The sequence below is a fragment of the Trichomycterus rosablanca genome, chromosome 14, assembly GCF_030014385.1.
Source record: "Trichomycterus rosablanca isolate fTriRos1 chromosome 14, fTriRos1.hap1, whole genome shotgun sequence".
NCBI lineage: Eukaryota > Metazoa > Chordata > Actinopteri > Siluriformes > Trichomycteridae > Trichomycterus > Trichomycterus rosablanca.
The window spans coordinates 33,663,006-33,683,245 of record NC_086001.1 but is presented as its reverse complement, the minus strand read 5'-3'; the positions used below and the strand labels follow the sequence as shown (position 1 = coordinate 33,683,245).

The 20,240-nt window shown below is 38.1% G+C and overlaps 1 protein-coding gene across 1 annotated transcript in view; it reads right to left on the bottom strand.

Moving 5' to 3' along the window:
* Nucleotides 1–4,128: 4,128 nt before the first annotated feature.
* Nucleotides 4,129–20,240, bottom strand: part of LOC134326729 (E3 ubiquitin/ISG15 ligase TRIM25-like) — a 33,513-nt gene continuing 17,401 nt past the window's right edge. The window contains exon 5 of the mRNA XM_063008905.1: nucleotides 4,129–4,759. Coding sequence (XP_062864975.1) covers nucleotides 4,233–4,759 — 527 coding nt within the window. The 3' untranslated portion in view covers nucleotides 4,129–4,232. The remainder of the gene's footprint in view (nucleotides 4,760–20,240) is intronic.

Genomic DNA, 20,240 nt, shown 5'->3' with positions numbered 1-20,240 from the left:
AGTGTTTACTTGATGTCCCCCAGTGTAGATACTGATACAGACTCACTTATATGGTGGAAACAGGAAACAGGCTCGAGTTCCTTTTAAAAAACCTGTAAAGAACTGTTTGTGGTTTTGCACTTTTCTTATGCTGCACATTATTTAAAGTGAGTTGTTTGTGAGTTTTTTATATAAAGGATATAGCTAATTAAGATGTCTATTTTGTTCAAATTATTGTTAATTATTGTTATATTGTTATAAAGTTTGATTTCCTTGAAAGGATAATTATAGGTGGTGCTGTTACTATTTTTGCATTTCTGCCGTCTTTTAAATAAAAATTTTTCAATTGCATTATACAAAAACAAAAAAGAAATTGCAATCGAGACTCGATAATACACTTGAAAATAATCGAAATTTTTTTTTCCAATATCACCCAGCCCTAACTGTATTACAAATTCATGTGGACAGAACTGTAAAAATGAAATGTGTGGCCCTCTGGTTTAGGTGTTTATGTGAAATCGGCCCTTGGTATAAAGAAGTTGTGCACCCCTGCTCTAACCAATTGAGCTAATCCATTAAGTTTTTTTTTTTAAATCTTTGTACATAATTCTACACTAACTACATTCAACCAGCTGCATGGCAGCATAACAAACATTTGAGAGTCTGCACACTTTCAGTGAAGTAGTGATGGGAATTTCGGCTCCTTTTAGAGAGCCGGTTCTTTTGGCTCGGCTCACTAAAAAGAGCCGGCTCTTTCGGCTCCCAAGTGGCTCCTTAGATTTTTTTGTTGCTTAAATTCATTTATTACCAAATTACATGTAAAATGAATTACTAATGTAAAAAAAAAAAAAACATTGTATTAAATGTTTATTATTTAAATTGCTTTATTTATATACTCAACATGGAACAGAGTGCTCCAACAATAAATTATAAAATACAAAAACAAAGACCCATCTCAATTAGACAAAAAGATCTGATTGTGTATATTAATTGTACATTTGCATCTAGAGTGGGGCGGCACGGTGGCTAAGTGGTTGGCACTGTCACCTCACAGCAGGAAGGTCCTGGGTTCGATCCCCAGGTGGGGTGGTCCGGGTCCTTTCTGTGTGGAGTTTGCATGTCTTTCCCATGTCCATGTGTGTTTCCTCCGGGTGCTCCGGTTTCCTCCCACAGTCCAAAGACATGCAAGTGAGGTGAATGTTCCTGTCATGAATGTAACCAAAGTGTAAAACGTGACGTTAAAATCCTAATAAACAAAACAAAATAAACAAGCATCTAGAATGAAACAGCATAACATCAACGAAGCATCACTCACACTCAACAAAATATAAATGAAAATGTGCAAAACAAAAAGAAAATCCAGGTGACAGTATTATTTGTAAGTATTTAGTGAAGATTAGCATTCAGAAAAACCAAGGAGCTCATCTTTGATGGGTTGATCCTGTTTCTCCTTTCTGTTATGATCTGCCCTGTTAAAAAAGATTCTCTCTGAGGGGACAGATACACAGTCTATGTGCCATCACATGTAAACACAAACGCCACCATGTATCTTGACCAATCACGTGCGGTTTTGACAGAAAAGAAAATGGGAAAAAACGAATCGGCTCCCAGTCAGGAGCCGGATCCCGTCGTTCACTTTAAAGAGCCGACTCTTAGAGCCGGATCGTTCGCGACCGACCCATCACTACAGTGAAGATCTGCAGAAATGAGCGGCTCCTAAACTGAATTTGGTTGTTATTGCACCAGAAATGCAGCAGTTTCATGTTATTTTAATGATCCGAGATCTCAGTCCTACTTCAGACATCACTGTCTAGTCATTTATTATGTTCAGACTTTCTTAATACACATCTAAGAGGTTTTGTGGGTTCTTATATGTGTGTTCTGTTTAAACTATATATTTCTTAAAGTTCTTGACTGAGCTTAATGCCGCCAACCACTAACTGGAGCAGATACGACTCAGGTCCTAGGATTTGTACGTGTAGAAAGTGACAGTAAGTCTGTGTCTGTTTCTGTTACTTATTCTGAATTGTGTTTGTTTGTAAACTGTGAATTAGTTCTTAATCTGGTTGTGATGTTAGTGAATTAAACCTACATCACTCTGATGGTCTGACCGATGAGCTGTCTGTTCTGACTTGCTGCCTAAGCCCGGCTAGCTCAGTCGGTAGAGCATGAGACGCTTAATCTCAGGGTCATGGGTTCGAGCCCCACGTTGGGTGAGTAGCTTTGTTTAACATCTACGCAAACCAAAAGAACATTCTTCCAATTTGGACAGAACTGAAGGGCTGTCAGTGTAGAATCGGGTATGTGGGTATATGCACTGCACTTGGACATCAGTTGGTTAGAGCGTGGTGCTAATAACGCCAAGGTCGTGAGTTTGATCTCCGTACGTACACTTTTGGACTTAAACTAACGAACGAGTGAGCTTTCTCTAACTAGCAGGTCCGATTGACCTGGGCTTCAAACGTTGTCTCTGACAAGTGTGAGCTCTGTGTACTTTGGTCAGTAGAAGTAGTTTTATAGCTTTATAAAAACATTGTACTTACTTACTATTTCCATTCTTGCAGGAGTGTGGGTTTACCTTCCACTTCAATAGTGAGGTGTGTCCAGCCCTGCTACACAAACTGTCATTTTTGTCCCTGTTAAAAACTTTAGCTTAGTTAAAGCAAATAAAGACACATTTAAAATCTTTATCTTTAATTACAGATTTAAAGTTGCATAAAACAAATGTTTGTACAAATAATATAAAACCAAAGTACAAAATAAACATTTCACTTATTTTAATTATCTCACAATTCACTTCTCAGTTTTAAAGGTCAAAGGCAGCAACATCTTTTAGATCAGAACAGCTATTAACATAAAATATCACTAAAGAGGAAATCCTGAAGACAGCAATGTAAACCTTTCATTTAAATACAAGCTGCAGTAAAGTTACATAGTTGATCCATTGTAAAGAAAGAACCTCACATTTGGGTTGTTGTAATAACACAATGGTTAAACTGCACAACACAACAACCTTAAAACATTTTCACATGCATTCGGCCTTTTCTTTCCTGTATACCAAAAACTGTCACAAATCAGGTCTACAACACGTTACAAAAACACTTGGGACATTTTTATTTTTGCTTTCTTTATCTTGAAAGTTTACATTGTATTGAAACTAAAATAACCAAATAAGTAATTAACATTTATGTTCATTCATCATCTTAACACATATTACAAACTAATCAAGCTCATCAAATTTCAGACATTGTTCACGTAAACAAAAATCTCAAGTGGAAGCACAAGATTCATTTATTTATAGATGGTGCTGTTTATGGTTTTACACTTCAAAACATGAACAGTTTTCAAAAAAATAACAACAAACCCAACAGGAACATTTAATAATTAAAAAAATAAAATAATAATAATAATAATAGCAATAATAATAAGAATGTCACAAATCTGTACCCAAGCAACAAGCTGTAATTTATTTATTCATTAATTTATTTTGGTTTCAATACAACATCACATCAGCAAGAAAAAATGTGATTTGTAAGGTGTTGCAGGCAGCAAAGACGACTTTTCTGGTACATAGGAAAGAACAAATAAATATTACAAAATATTACCACCGATATCAGCAAGTAACTTTGTTTAACTGCCTTTGAAAATCAAAGGTCTCCTTGTTCTGAATTTATTATTAACTAAACTTAAAAAAGCCAAATTACAATCTTTACTGTTTAACTGACTTTTAAAGTGGAGTTTATAATCATGTGGAGATCATCATCCTCATCTAGTGGTGCTAGAATACATTACATCTTGTTCAATAGGTACAGATTTGTGACTTTATTATTATTATTATTAATGTATTTTTTATTCTTTTTAATAGTATTTGCATAATTTTATTTGCATTTTTCATACTGTCTCAACTTTTTCTGATTTGGGGAGTGTAATAGACTTGGGAAGAAAGAAGTTTAAGGTGTAAATGATCACATTTACCATTTTGTAATGTACAGAAATCTTCTCTTTTATGTTTTTAAATATTCAGTTTGTCTTTTATTTAATTTAGTTTTAATATTTGAATCCATTTAGATGATAAATATTCAAGAAAAGAAGAAATCAGGAAAGGGGGTAAATACTTTTTCACAGCACTGAATAAATGGTGGTTAATAAATTGAAAAAGAAAATCTTCATAAATGTATCACTGCCTCACAGATTCTAAAATCACTCAAACAGTTTAATGTTACACTTTCATGTAAATTTTACATTTAATTTGTTCAATCTGACAGTTTCACTTCTGATCCATAATCAAGATAAAACCCCGGGTAGAGGAGCTGAGTGAACGTGGTCTGAACTCTGTGGAGGAGCTTCATTGTATCAGAGACGCTGTAGAAGGACAGAGTTCCTGCTTCATAATCCACATACACTCCTATTCTAGAGGAACTCGGCATTATGGGAATTTTAGTCTCTATGTTATTGTGCCAGAATGAAAATTTGGATGGAGAACATAACAAACTCCAGGACTGATCATTCCGTCCAAACACACACTCACCACCACGTCCCTTCCTGCTGATGCTTTTATATGACACTGCTATAAAAACCCCATCATTCCCACTCCACTCAACCTCCCAGTAACAGCGTCCACTCACACTCTCTCTACACACAACCTGGTAGCGAACATCAAATCTATCTGGATGATCAGGATACGACTGTGATGTTTCACTGCAGGTCACCACTTTGTTCTCCTCAGACAGACGGAGGTTTTTATTTACTGTGTTTGGATCCAGTGTGAACCGACAAACATCTGGAGAGGAAACACAAAATAAACCAATTAACATAGAAGAGAGAGAGAGTGTGTGTGTGTGTGTGTGTACAGTGTGTGTGTGTGTGTGTGTACAGTGTGTGTGTGTGTGTGTGTGTGTAATTATACATCGCAACACACAATCCAAACACACACAAACACTACACAAACACACAAAATACACAAACACACATTACACATACACAAATACTACAAACACACATACACATTAAAAAAACACTACAAAAATGCATACAAACCCTACACAATCACACAAACCCTACACAATCAAACACTACACAATCACACAAACCCTACACATCACACAAACCCTACACAATCAAACAAACCCTACACAATCACACGAACCCTACACAATCAAACCCTACACAATCAAACACTACACAATCACACAAACACTACACAACCAAACCCTACACAATCACACAAACCCTACACAATCAAACACTACACAATCACAGAAACCCTACACATCACACAAACCCTACACAATCAAACCCTACACAATCACACAAACCCTACACATCACACAAACCCTACACAATCACACAAACCCTACACAATCAAACAAACCCTACACCATCACACAAACCCTTCACAATCACACAAACCCTACACAATCACACAAACCCTACACAATCACACAAACCCTACACAATCACACAAACCCTACACAATCAAACACTACACAATCACACAAACCCTACACATCACACAAACCCTACACAATCACACAAACCCTACACAATCACACAAACACTACACAATCACACAAACCCTACACAATCAAAAAACCCTACACAATCACACAAACCCTACACAATCAAACACTGCACAATCACACAAACCCTACACAATCACACAAACCCTACACAATCACACAAAACCTACACAATCACACACTAAACAATCAAACACTACACAATCAAACAAACCCAACACAATCACACAAACCCTACACAATCAAACACTACACAATCACACAAACCATACACAATCACACAAACTTTACACAATCACACACTACACAATCAAACACTACACAATCAAACAAACCCTACACAATCAAACAAACCCTACACAATCACACAAACCCTACACCATCAAACAAACCCAACACAATCACACAAACCCTACACAATCAAACATTACACAATCACACAAACCCTACACAATCACACAAACCCTACACAATCAAGCAAACACTACACAATCAAACACTACACAATTAAACACTACACGATCACACAAACCCTACACAATTAAACACTACACAAACACTGCACAATCACACAAACTCTACACAACCACACAAACCCTACACAATCACACAAACCCTACACAATCAAAAAACCCTACACAATCACACAAACCCTACACAATCAAACACTGCACAATCACACAAACCCTACACAATCAAAAAACCCTACACAATCACACAAACCCTACACAATCAAACACTGCACAATCACACAAACCCTACACAATCACACAAACCCTACACAATCACACAAACCCTACACAATCACACACTACACAATCAAACAAACCCAACACAATCACACAAACCCTACACAAACACAACACAATCACACAAACCTTACACAATCACACAAACCCGACACAATCAAACACTACACAATCAAGCAAACAATACACAATCACACAAACCCTACACAATCAAACACTACAAGATCACACAAACCATACACAATCACACAAACCCTACACAATCAAACCCTACACAATCAAACAAACACTACACAATCAAGCAAACACTACATAATCAAACACTACAAGATCACACAAACCCTACACCATCACACAAACCCTACACAATCAAATAAACCCTACACCATCACACAAACCCTACACAATCACACAAACCCTACACCATCACACAAACCCTACACAATCAAATAAACCCTACACCATCACACAAACCCTACACAATCACACAAACCCTACACCATCACACAAACCCTACACAATCAAATAAATCCTACACCATCACACAAACCCTACACAATCAAATAAACCCTACACCATCACACAAACCCTACACAATCACACAAACCCTACACCATCACACAAACCCTACACAATCAAATAAACCCTACACCATCACACAAACCCTACACAATAAAAAAAACCTACACCATCACACAAACCCTACACAATCAAATAAATTCTACACCATCACACAAACCCTACACAATCAAATAAACCCTACACCATCACACAAACCCTACACAATCAAAAGAAACTTACACCATTACACAAACCCTACACTATCACACAAACCCTACACAATCACACAAACCCTACACAATCACACAAACCCTACACAATCACACAAACCCTACACAATCAAACAAACCCTACACAATCAAACACTACACGATCACACAAACCCTACACAACCAAACACTACACAAACACTGCACAATCACACAAACCCTACACAACCACACAAACCCTACACAATCAAACACTACACAATCAAACACTGCACAATCACACAAACCCTACACAATCACACAAACCCTACACAATCAAACAAACCCTACACAATCACACAAACCTTACACAATCAAACACTACACAATCACACAAACCCTACACAATCACACAAACCCTACACAATCAAACACTACACAATCAAAAACTACACAATCACACAAACCCTACACAATCACACAAACCCTACACAATCAAATACTACACAATCACACAAACCCTACACCATGAAACAAACCCTACACAATCACACAAACCCTACACAATCAAACAAACCCTACACATTCAAACATTACACAATTAAACACTACACAATCACACAAACCAAACACAATCACACAAACCCTACACAATCAAACAAACCCTACACATTCAAACATTACACAATCAAACACTACACAATCACACAAACCAAACACAATCAAACAAACCCTACACAATCAAACATTACACAATCACACAAACCCTACACAATCACACAAACCCTACACAATCAAGCAAACACTACACAATCAAACATTACACAATTAAACACTACACAATCACACAAACCCAACACAATCACACAAACCCTACACAATCAAACAAACCCTACACATTCAAACATTACACAATCAAACACTACACAATCACACAAACCAAACACAATCAAGCAAACACTACACAATCAAACATTACACAATTAAACACTACACAATCACACAAACCCAACACAATCACACAAACCCTACACAAACACAACACAATCACACAAACCGTACACAATCACACAAACCCGACACAATCAAACACTACACAATCAAGCAAACAATACACAATCACACAAACCCTACACAATCAAACACTACAAGATCACACAAACCATACACAATCACACAAACCCTACACAATCAAACACTACACAATCAAACAAACACTACACAATCAAGCAAACACTACATAATCAATCACTACAAGATCACACAAACCCTACACCATCACACAAACCCTACACAATCAAATAAACCCTACACCATCACACAAACCCTACACAATCAAATAAACCCTACACCATCACACAAACCCTACACCATCACACAAACCCTACACAATCAAATAAACCCTACACCATCACACAAACCCTACACAATCAAATAAACCCTACACCATCACACAAACCCTACACAATCACACAAACCCTACACCATCACACAAACCCTACACAATCAAATAAACCCTACACCATCACACAAACCCTACACAATAAAAAAAACCTACACCATCACACAAACCCTACACAATCAAATAAACCCTACACCATCACACAAACCCTACACAATCACACAAACCCTACACCATCACACAAACCCTACACAATCAAATAAACCCTACACCATCACACAAACCCTACACAATCACACAAACCCTACACCATCACACAAACCCTACACAATCAAATAAACCCTACACCATCACACAAACCCTACACAATCAAATAAACCCTACACCATCACACAAACCCTACACAATCACACAAACCCTACACCATCACACAAACCCTACACAATCAAATAAACCCTACACCATCACACAAACCCTACACAATAAAAAAAACCTACACCATCACACAAACCCTACACAATCAAATAAACCCTACACCATCACACAAACCCTACACAATCAAATAAACCCTACACCATCACACAAACCCTACACAATCAAAAGAAACCTACACCATCACACAAACCCTACACCATCACACAAACCCTACACAATCACACAAACCCTACACAATCACACAAACCCTACACAATCACACAAACCCTACACAATCAAACACTACACGATCACACAAACCCTACACAACCAAACACTACACAAACACTGCACAATCACACAAACCCTACACAACCACACAAACCCTACACAATCAAACACTACACAATCAAACACTACACAATCAAACACTGCACAATCACACAAACCCTACACAATCAAACAAACCCTACACAATCACACAAACCCTACACAATCAAACACTACACAATCACACAAACCCTACACAATCACACAAACCCTACACAATCAAACACTACACAATCAAAAACTACACAATCACACAAACCCTACACAATCACACAAACCCTACACAATCAAATACTACACAATCACACAAACCCTACACCATGAAACAAACCCTACACAATCACACAAACCCTACACAATCAAACAAACCCTACACATTCAAACATTACACAATTAAACACTACACAATCACACAAATCAAACACAATCACACAAACCCTACACAATCAAACAAACCCTACACATTCAAACATTACACAATCAAACACTACACAATCACACAAACCAAACACAATCAAACAAACCCTACACAATCACACAAACTCTACACAATCACACAAACCGTACACAATCAAACACTACACAATCAAACCCTACACAATCACACAAACCCTACACAATCAAACAAACCCTACACAATCAAACACTACACGATCACACAAACACTACACAACCAAACACTACACAAACACTGCACAATCAAACACTACACGATCACACAAACACTACACAACCAAACACTACACAAACACTGCACAATCACACAAACCCTAAACAACCACACAAACCCTACACAATCAAACACTGCACAATCACACAAACCCTACACAACCACACAAACCCTACACAATCAAACACTACACAATCAAACACTGCACAATCACACAAACCCTACACAACCACACAAACCCTACACAATCAAACAAACCCTACACAATCACACAAACCCTACACAATCAAACACTACACAATCACACAAACCCTACACAATCACACAAACCCTACACAATCAAACACTACACAATCACACAAACCCTACACTATTAAACAAACCCTACACAATCACACAAACCCTACACAACCACACAAACCCTACACAATCAAACACTGCACAATCAAGCAAACAATACACAATCACACAAACCCTACACAATCAAACACTACAAGATCACACAAACCATACACAATCACACAAACCCTACACAATCAAACACTACACAATCAAACAAACACTACACAATCAAGCAAACACTACATAATCAATCACTACAAGATCACACAAACCCTACACCATCACACAAACCCTACACAATCAAATAAACCCTACACCATCACACAAACCCTACACAATCAAATAAACCCTACACCATCACACAAACCCTACACCATCACACAAACCCTACACAATCAAATAAACCCTACACCATCACACAAACCCTACACAATAAAAAAAACCTACACCATCACACAAACCCTACACAATCAAATAAACCCTACACCATCACACAAACCCTACACAATCAAATAAACCCTACACCATCACACAAACCCTACACAATCAAAAGAAACCTACACCATCACACAAACCCTACACCATCACACAAACCCTACACAATCACACAAACCCTACACAATCACACAAACCCTACACAATCACACAAACCCTACACAATCAAACACTACACGATCACACAAACCCTACACAACCAAACACTACACAAACACTGCACAATCACACAAACCCTACACAACCACACAAACCCTACACAATCAAACACTACACAATCAAACACTACACAATCAAACACTGCACAATCACACAAACCCTACACAATCAAACAAACCCTACACAATCACACAAACCCTACACAATCAAACACTACACAATCACACAAACCCTACACAATCACACAAACCCTACACAATCAAACACTACACAATCAAAAACTACACAATCACACAAACCCTACACAATCACACAAACCCTACACAATCAAATACTACACAATCACACAAACCCTACACCATGAAACAAACCCTACACAATCACACAAACCCTACACAATCAAACAAACCCTACACATTCAAACATTACACAATTAAACACTACACAATCACACAAATCAAACACAATCACACAAACCCTACACAATCAAACAAACCCTACACATTCAAACATTACACAATCAAACACTACACAATCACACAAACCAAACACAATCAAACAAACCCTACACAATCACACAAACTCTACACAATCACACAAACCGTACACAATCAAACACTACACAATCACACAAACCCTACACAATCAAACAAACCCTACACAATCAAACACTACACGATCACACAAACACTACACAACCAAACACTACACAAACACTGCACAATCAAACACTACACGATCACACAAACACTACACAACCAAACACTACACAAACACTGCACAATCACACAAACCCTAAACAACCACACAAACCCTACACAATCAAACACTGCACAATCACACAAACCCTACACAACCACACAAACCCTACACAATCAAACACTACACAATCAAACACTGCACAATCACACAAACCCTACACAACCACACAAACCCTACACAATCAAACAAACCCTACACAATCACACAAACCCTACACAATCAAACACTACACAATCACACAAACCCTACACAATCACACAAACCCTACACAATCAAACACTACACAATCACACAAACCCTACACTATTAAACAAACCCTACACAATCACACAAACCCTACACAACCACACAAACCCTACACAATCAAACACTGCACAATCACACAAACCCTACACAACCACACAAACCCTACACAATCAAACACTACACAATCAAACACTGCACAATCACACAAACCCTACACAACCACACAAACCCTACACAATCAAACAAACCCTACACATTCAAACATTACACAATTAAACACTACACAATCACACAAACCAAACACAATCACACAAACCCTACACAATCAAACAAACCCTACACATTCAAACATTACACAATCAAACACTACACAATCACACAAACCAAACACAATCAAACAAACCCTACACAATCACACAAACCCTACACAATAACACAAACCGTACACAATCACACAAACCCTACACAATCAAACACTACACAATCAAACCCTACACAATCACACAAACCCTACACAATCAAACAAACCCTACACAATCAAACACTACACAATCAAACACTACACGATCACACAAACACTACACAACCAAACACTACACAAACACTGCACAATCACACAAACCCTACACAACCACACAAACCCTACACAATCAAACACTGCACAATCACACAAACCCTACACAACCACACAAACCCTACACAATCAAACACTACACAATCAAACACTGCACAATCACACAAACCCTACACAACCACACAAACCCTACACAATCAAACAAACCCTACACAATCACACAAACCCTACACAATCAATCAAACCCTACACATTCAAACATTACACAATCAAACACTACACAATCACACAAACCAAACACAATCACACAAACCCTACACAATCACACAAACCCTACACAATCAAACACTACACAATCAAGCAAACACTACACAATCACACAAACCCTACAAAATCAAACCCTACACAATCGAACAAACCCTACACAAACACTACAATCACACAAACCCTACACCATCACACAATCCCTACACAATCAAATAAACCCTACACCATCACACAAAGCCTACACAATCAAATAAACCCTACACCATCACACAAACCCTACACAATCAAATAAACCCTACACCATCACACAAACCCTACACAATCACACAAACCCTACACAATCACACAAACCCTACACAATCACACAAACCCTACATAATCACACAAACCCTACACAATCAAACAAACCCTACACAATCAAACACTACACAATCACACAAACCCTACACAATCACACAAACCCTACACAATCACACAAACACTACACAATCACACAAACCCTACACAATCACACAAACCCTACACAATCACACAAACACTACACAATCAAACAAACCCTACACAATCACACAAACCCTACACAATCACACAAACCCTACACAATCAAACCCTACACAATCACACAAACCCTACACAATCACACAAACCCTACACAATCACACAAACCCTACACAATCACACAAACACTACACAATCAAACAAACACTACACAATCAAACAAACCCTACACAATCACACAAACCCTACACAATCAAACAAACCCTACACAATCACACAAACCCTACACAATCAAACAAACCCTACACAATCAAATATTACACAATCAAACACTACACAATCACACAAACCCAACACAATCACACGGACCCTACACAATCAAACACCACACAATCACACAAACCCTACACAATCACACAAACCCTACACAATCAAACACTACACAATCAAGCAAAAACTACACAATCACACAAACCCTACACAATCAAACCCTACACAATCGAACAAACCCTACACAATCAAACACTACACAATCACACAAACCCTACACCATCACACAAACCCTACACAATCAAATAAACCCTACACCATCACACAAATCCTACACAATCAAATAAACCCTACACCATCACACAAACCCTACACAATCGAATAAACCCTACACCATCACACAAACCCTACACAATCACACAAACGCTACATAATCACACAAACCCTACACAATCAAACAAACCCTACACAATCACACAAACCCTACACAATCACACAAACACTACACAGTCACACAAACACTACACAATCAAACAAACCCTACACAATCATACACACCCTACACAATCAAACAAACCCTACACAATCACACAAACACTACACAATCAAACACTACACAATCACACAAACCCTACACAATCACACAAACCCTACACAATCAAACACTACACAATCAAAAACTACACAATCACACAAACCCTACACAATCACACAAACCCTACACAATCAAATACTACACAATCACACAAACCCTACACCATGAAACAAACCCTACACAATCACACAAACCCTACACAATCAAACAAACCCTACACATTCAAACATTACACAATTAAACACTACACAATCACACAAACCAAACACAATCACACAAACCCTACACAATCAAACAAACCCTACACATTCAAACATTACACAATCAAACACTACACAATCACACAAACCAAACACAATCAAACAAACCCTACACAATCAAACATTACACAATCACACAAACCCTACACAATCACACAAACCCTACACAATCAAGCAAACACTACACAATCAAACATTACACATTTAAACACTACACAATCACACAAACCCAACACAATCACACAAACCCTACACAATCAAACAAACCCTACACATTCAAACATTACACAATCAAACACTACACAATCACACAAACCAAACACAATCACACAAACCCTACACAATCAAACATTACACAATCACACAAACCCTACACAATCACACAAACCCTACACAATCAAGCAAACACTACACAATCAAACATTACACAATTAAACACTACACAATCACACAAACCCAACACAATCACACAAACCCTACACAAACACAACACAATCACACAAACCGTACACAATCACACAAACCCGACACAATCAAACACTACACAATCAAGCAAACAATACACAATCACACAAACCCTACACAATCAAACACTACAAGATCACACAAACCATACACAATCACACAAACCCTACACAATCAAACACTACACAATCAAACAAACACTACACAATCAAGCAAACACTACATAATCAATCACTACAAGATCACACAAACCCTACACCATCACACAAACCCTACACAATCAAATAAACCCTACACCATCACACAAACCCTACACAATCACACAAACCCTACACCATCACACAAACCCTACACAATCAAATAAACCCTACACCATCACACAAACCCTACACAATCACACAAACCCTACACCATCACACAAACCCTACACAATCAAATAAACCCTACACCATCACACAAACCCTACACAATCACACAAACCCTACACCATCACACAAACCCTACACAATCAAATAAACCCTACACCATCACACAAACCCTACACAATCAAATAAACCCTACACCATCACACAAACCCTACACAATCACACAAACCCTACACCATCACACAAACCCTACACAATCAAATAAACCCTACACCATCACACAAACCCTACACAATAAAAAAAACCTACACCATCACACAAACCCTACACAATCAAATAAACCCTACACCATCACACAAACCCTACACAATCAAATAAACCCTACACCATCACACAAACCCTACACAATCAAATAAACCCTACACCATCACACAAACCCTACACAATCAAAAGAAACCTACACCATCACACAAACCCTACACCATCACACAAACCCTACACAATCACACAAACCCTACACAATCACACAAACCCTACACAATCAAACACTACACGATCACACAAACCCTACACAACCAAACACTACACAAACACTGCACAATCACACAAACCCTACACAACCACACAAACCCTACACAATCAAACACTACACAATCAAACACTACACAATCAAACACTGCACAATCACACAAACCCTACACAATCAAACAAACCCTACACAATCACACAAACCCTACACAATCAAACACTACACAATCACACAAACCCTACACAATCACACAAACCCTACACAATCAAACACTACACAATCAAAAACTACACAATCACACAAACCCTACACAATCACACAAACCCTACACAATCAAATACTACACAATCACACAAACCCTACACCATGAAACAAACCCTACACAATCACACAAACCCTACACAATCAAACAAACCCTACACATTCAAACATTACACAATTAAACACTACACAATCACACAAACCAAACACAATCACACAAACCCTACACAATCAAACAAAACCTACACATTCAAACATTACACAATCAAACACTACACAATCACACAAACCAAACACAATCAAACAAACCCTACACAATCACACAAACCCTACACAATCACACAAACCGTACACAATCAAACACTACACAATCAAACCCTACACAATCACACAAACCCTACACAATCAAACAAACCCTACACAATCAAACACTACACAATCAAACACTACACGATCACACAAACACTACACAACCAAACACTACACAAACACTGCACAATCAAACACTACATGATCACACAAACACTACACAACCAAACACTACACAAACACTGCACAATCACACAAACCCTAAACAACCACACAAACCCTACACAATCAAACACTGCACAATCACACAAACCCTACACAACCACACAAACCCTACACAATCAAACACTACACAATCAAACACTGCACAATCACACAAACCCTACACAACCACACAAACCCTACACAATCAAACAAACCCTACACAATCACACAAACCCTACACAATCAAACACTACACAATCACACAAACCCTACACCATCACACAAACCCTACACAATCAAATAAACCCTACACCATCACACAAACCCTACACAATCAAAAGAAACCTACACAATCACACAAACCCTACACAACCACACAAACCCTACACAATCAAACACTGCACAATCACACAAACCCTACACAACCACACAAACCCTACACAATCAAACACTACACAATCAAACACTGCACAATCACACAAACCCTACACAACCACACAAACCCTACACAATCAAACAAACCCTACACATTCAAACATTACACAATTAAACACTACACAATCACACAAACCAAACACAATCACACAAACCCTACACAATCAAACAAACCCTACACATTCAAACATTACACAATCAAACACTACACAATCACACAAACCAAACACAATCAAACAAACCCTACACAATCACACAAACCCTACACAATCACACAAACCGTACACAATCACACAAACCCTACACAATCAAACACTACACAATCAAACCCTACACAATCACACAAACCCTACACAATCAAACAAACCCTACACAATCAAACACTACACAATCAAACACTACACGATCACACAAACACTACACAACCAAACACTACACAAACACTGCACAATCACACAAACCCTACACAACCACACAAACCCTACACAATCAAACACTGCACAATCACACAAACCCTACACAACCACACAAACCCTACACAATCAAACACTACACAATCAAACACTGCACAATCACACAAACCCTACACAACCACACAAACCCTACACAATCAAACAAACCCTACACAATCACACAAACCCTACACAATCAAACACTACACAATCACACAAACCCTACACAATCAAACACTACACAATCACACAAACCCTACACTATCAAACAAACCCTACACAATCACACAAACCCTACACAATCAATCAAACACTACACATTCAAACATTACACAATCAAACACTACACAATCACACAAACCAAACACAATCACACAAACCCTACACAATCACACAAACCCTACACAATCAAACACTACACAATCAAGCAAACACTACACAATCACACAAACCCTACAAAATCAAACCCTACACAATCGAACAAACCCTACACAAACACTACAATCACACAAACCCTACACCATCACACAATCCCTACACAATCAAATAAACCCTACACCATCACACAAAGCCTACACAATCAAATAAACCCTACACCATCACACAAACCCTACACAATCAAATAAACCCTACACCATCACACAAACCCTACACAATCACACAAACCCTACACAATCACACAAACCCTACACAATCACACAAACCCTACACAATCACACAAACCCTACATAATCACACAAACCCTACACAATCAAACAAACCCTACACAATCAAACACTACACAATCACACAAACCCTACACAATCACACAAACCCTACACAATCACACAAACCCTACACAATCACACAAACACTACACAATCAAACAAACACTACACAATCAAACAAACCCTACACAATCACACAAACCCTACACAATCAAACAAACCCTACACAATCACACAAACCCTACACAATCAAACAAACCCTACACAATCAAATATTACACAATCAAACACTACACAATCACACAAACCCAACACAATCACACGGACCCTACACAATCAAACACTACACAATCACACAAACCCTACACAATCACACAAACCCTACACAATCACACAAACCCTACACAATCAAACACTACACAATCAAGCAAAAACTACACAATCACACAAACCCTACACAATCAAACCCTACACAATCGAACAAACCCTACACAATCAAACACTACACAATCACACAAACCCTACACCATCACACAAACCCTACACAATCAAATAAACCCTACACCATCACACAAATCCTACACAATCAAATAAACCCTACACCATCACACAAACCCTACACAATCGAATAAACCCTACACCATCACACAAACCCTACACAATCACACAAACGCTACATAATCACACAAACCCTACACAATCAAACAAACCCTACACAATCACACAAACCCTACACAATCACACAAACACTACACAGTCACACAAACACTACACAATCAAACAAACCCTACACAATCATACAAACCCTACACAATCAAACAAACCCTACACAATCACACAAACCCTACACAATCAAACACTACACAATCACACAAACCCTACACAATCACACAAACCCTACACAATCAAACACTACACAATCAAAAACTACACAATCACACAAACCCTACACAATCACACAAACCCTACACAATCAAATACTACACAATCACACAAACCCTACACCATGAAACAAACCCTACACAATCACACAAACCCTACACAATCAAACAAACCCTACACATTCAAACATTACACAATTAAACACTACACAATCACACAAACCAAACACAATCACACAAACCCTACACAATCAAACAAACCCTACACATTCAAACATTACACAATCAAACACTACACAATCACACAAAACAAACACAATCAAACAAACCCTACACAATCAAACATTACACAATCACACAAACCCTACACAATCACACAAACCCTACACAATCAAGCAAACACTACACAATCAAACATTACACAATTAAACACTACACAATCACACAAACCCAACACAATCACACAAACCCTACACAAACACAACACAATCACACAAACCGTACACAATCACACAAACCCGACACAATCAAACACTACACAATCAAGCAAACAATACACAATCACACAAACCCTACACAATCAAACACTACAAGATCACACAAACCATACACAATCACACAAACCCTACACAATCAAACACTACACAATCAAACAAACACTACACAATCAAGCAAACACTACATAATCAATCACTACAAGATCACACAAACCCTACACCATCACACAAACCCTACACAATCAAATAAACCCTACACCATCACACAAACCCTACACAATCACACAAACCCTACACCATCACACAAACCCTACACAATCAAATAAACCCTACACCATCACACAAACCCTACACAATCACACAAACCCTACACCATCACACAAACCCTACACAATCAAATAAACCCTACACCATCACACAAACCCTACACAATCAAATAAACCCTACACCATCACACAAACCCTACACAATCACACAAACCCTACACCATCACACAAACCCTACACAATCAAATAAACCCTACACCATCACACAAACCCTACACAATAAAAAAAACCTACACCATCACACAAACCCTACACAATCAAATAAACCCTACACCATCACACAAACCCTACACAATCAAATAAACCCTACACCATCACACAAACCCTACACAATCAAAAGAAACCTACACCATCACACAAACCCTACACCATCACACAAACCCTACACAATCACACAAACCCTACACAATCACACAAACCCTACACAATCACACAAACCCTACACAATCAAACACTACACGATCACACAAACCCTACACAACCAAACACTACACAAACACTGCACAATCACACAAACCCTACACAACCA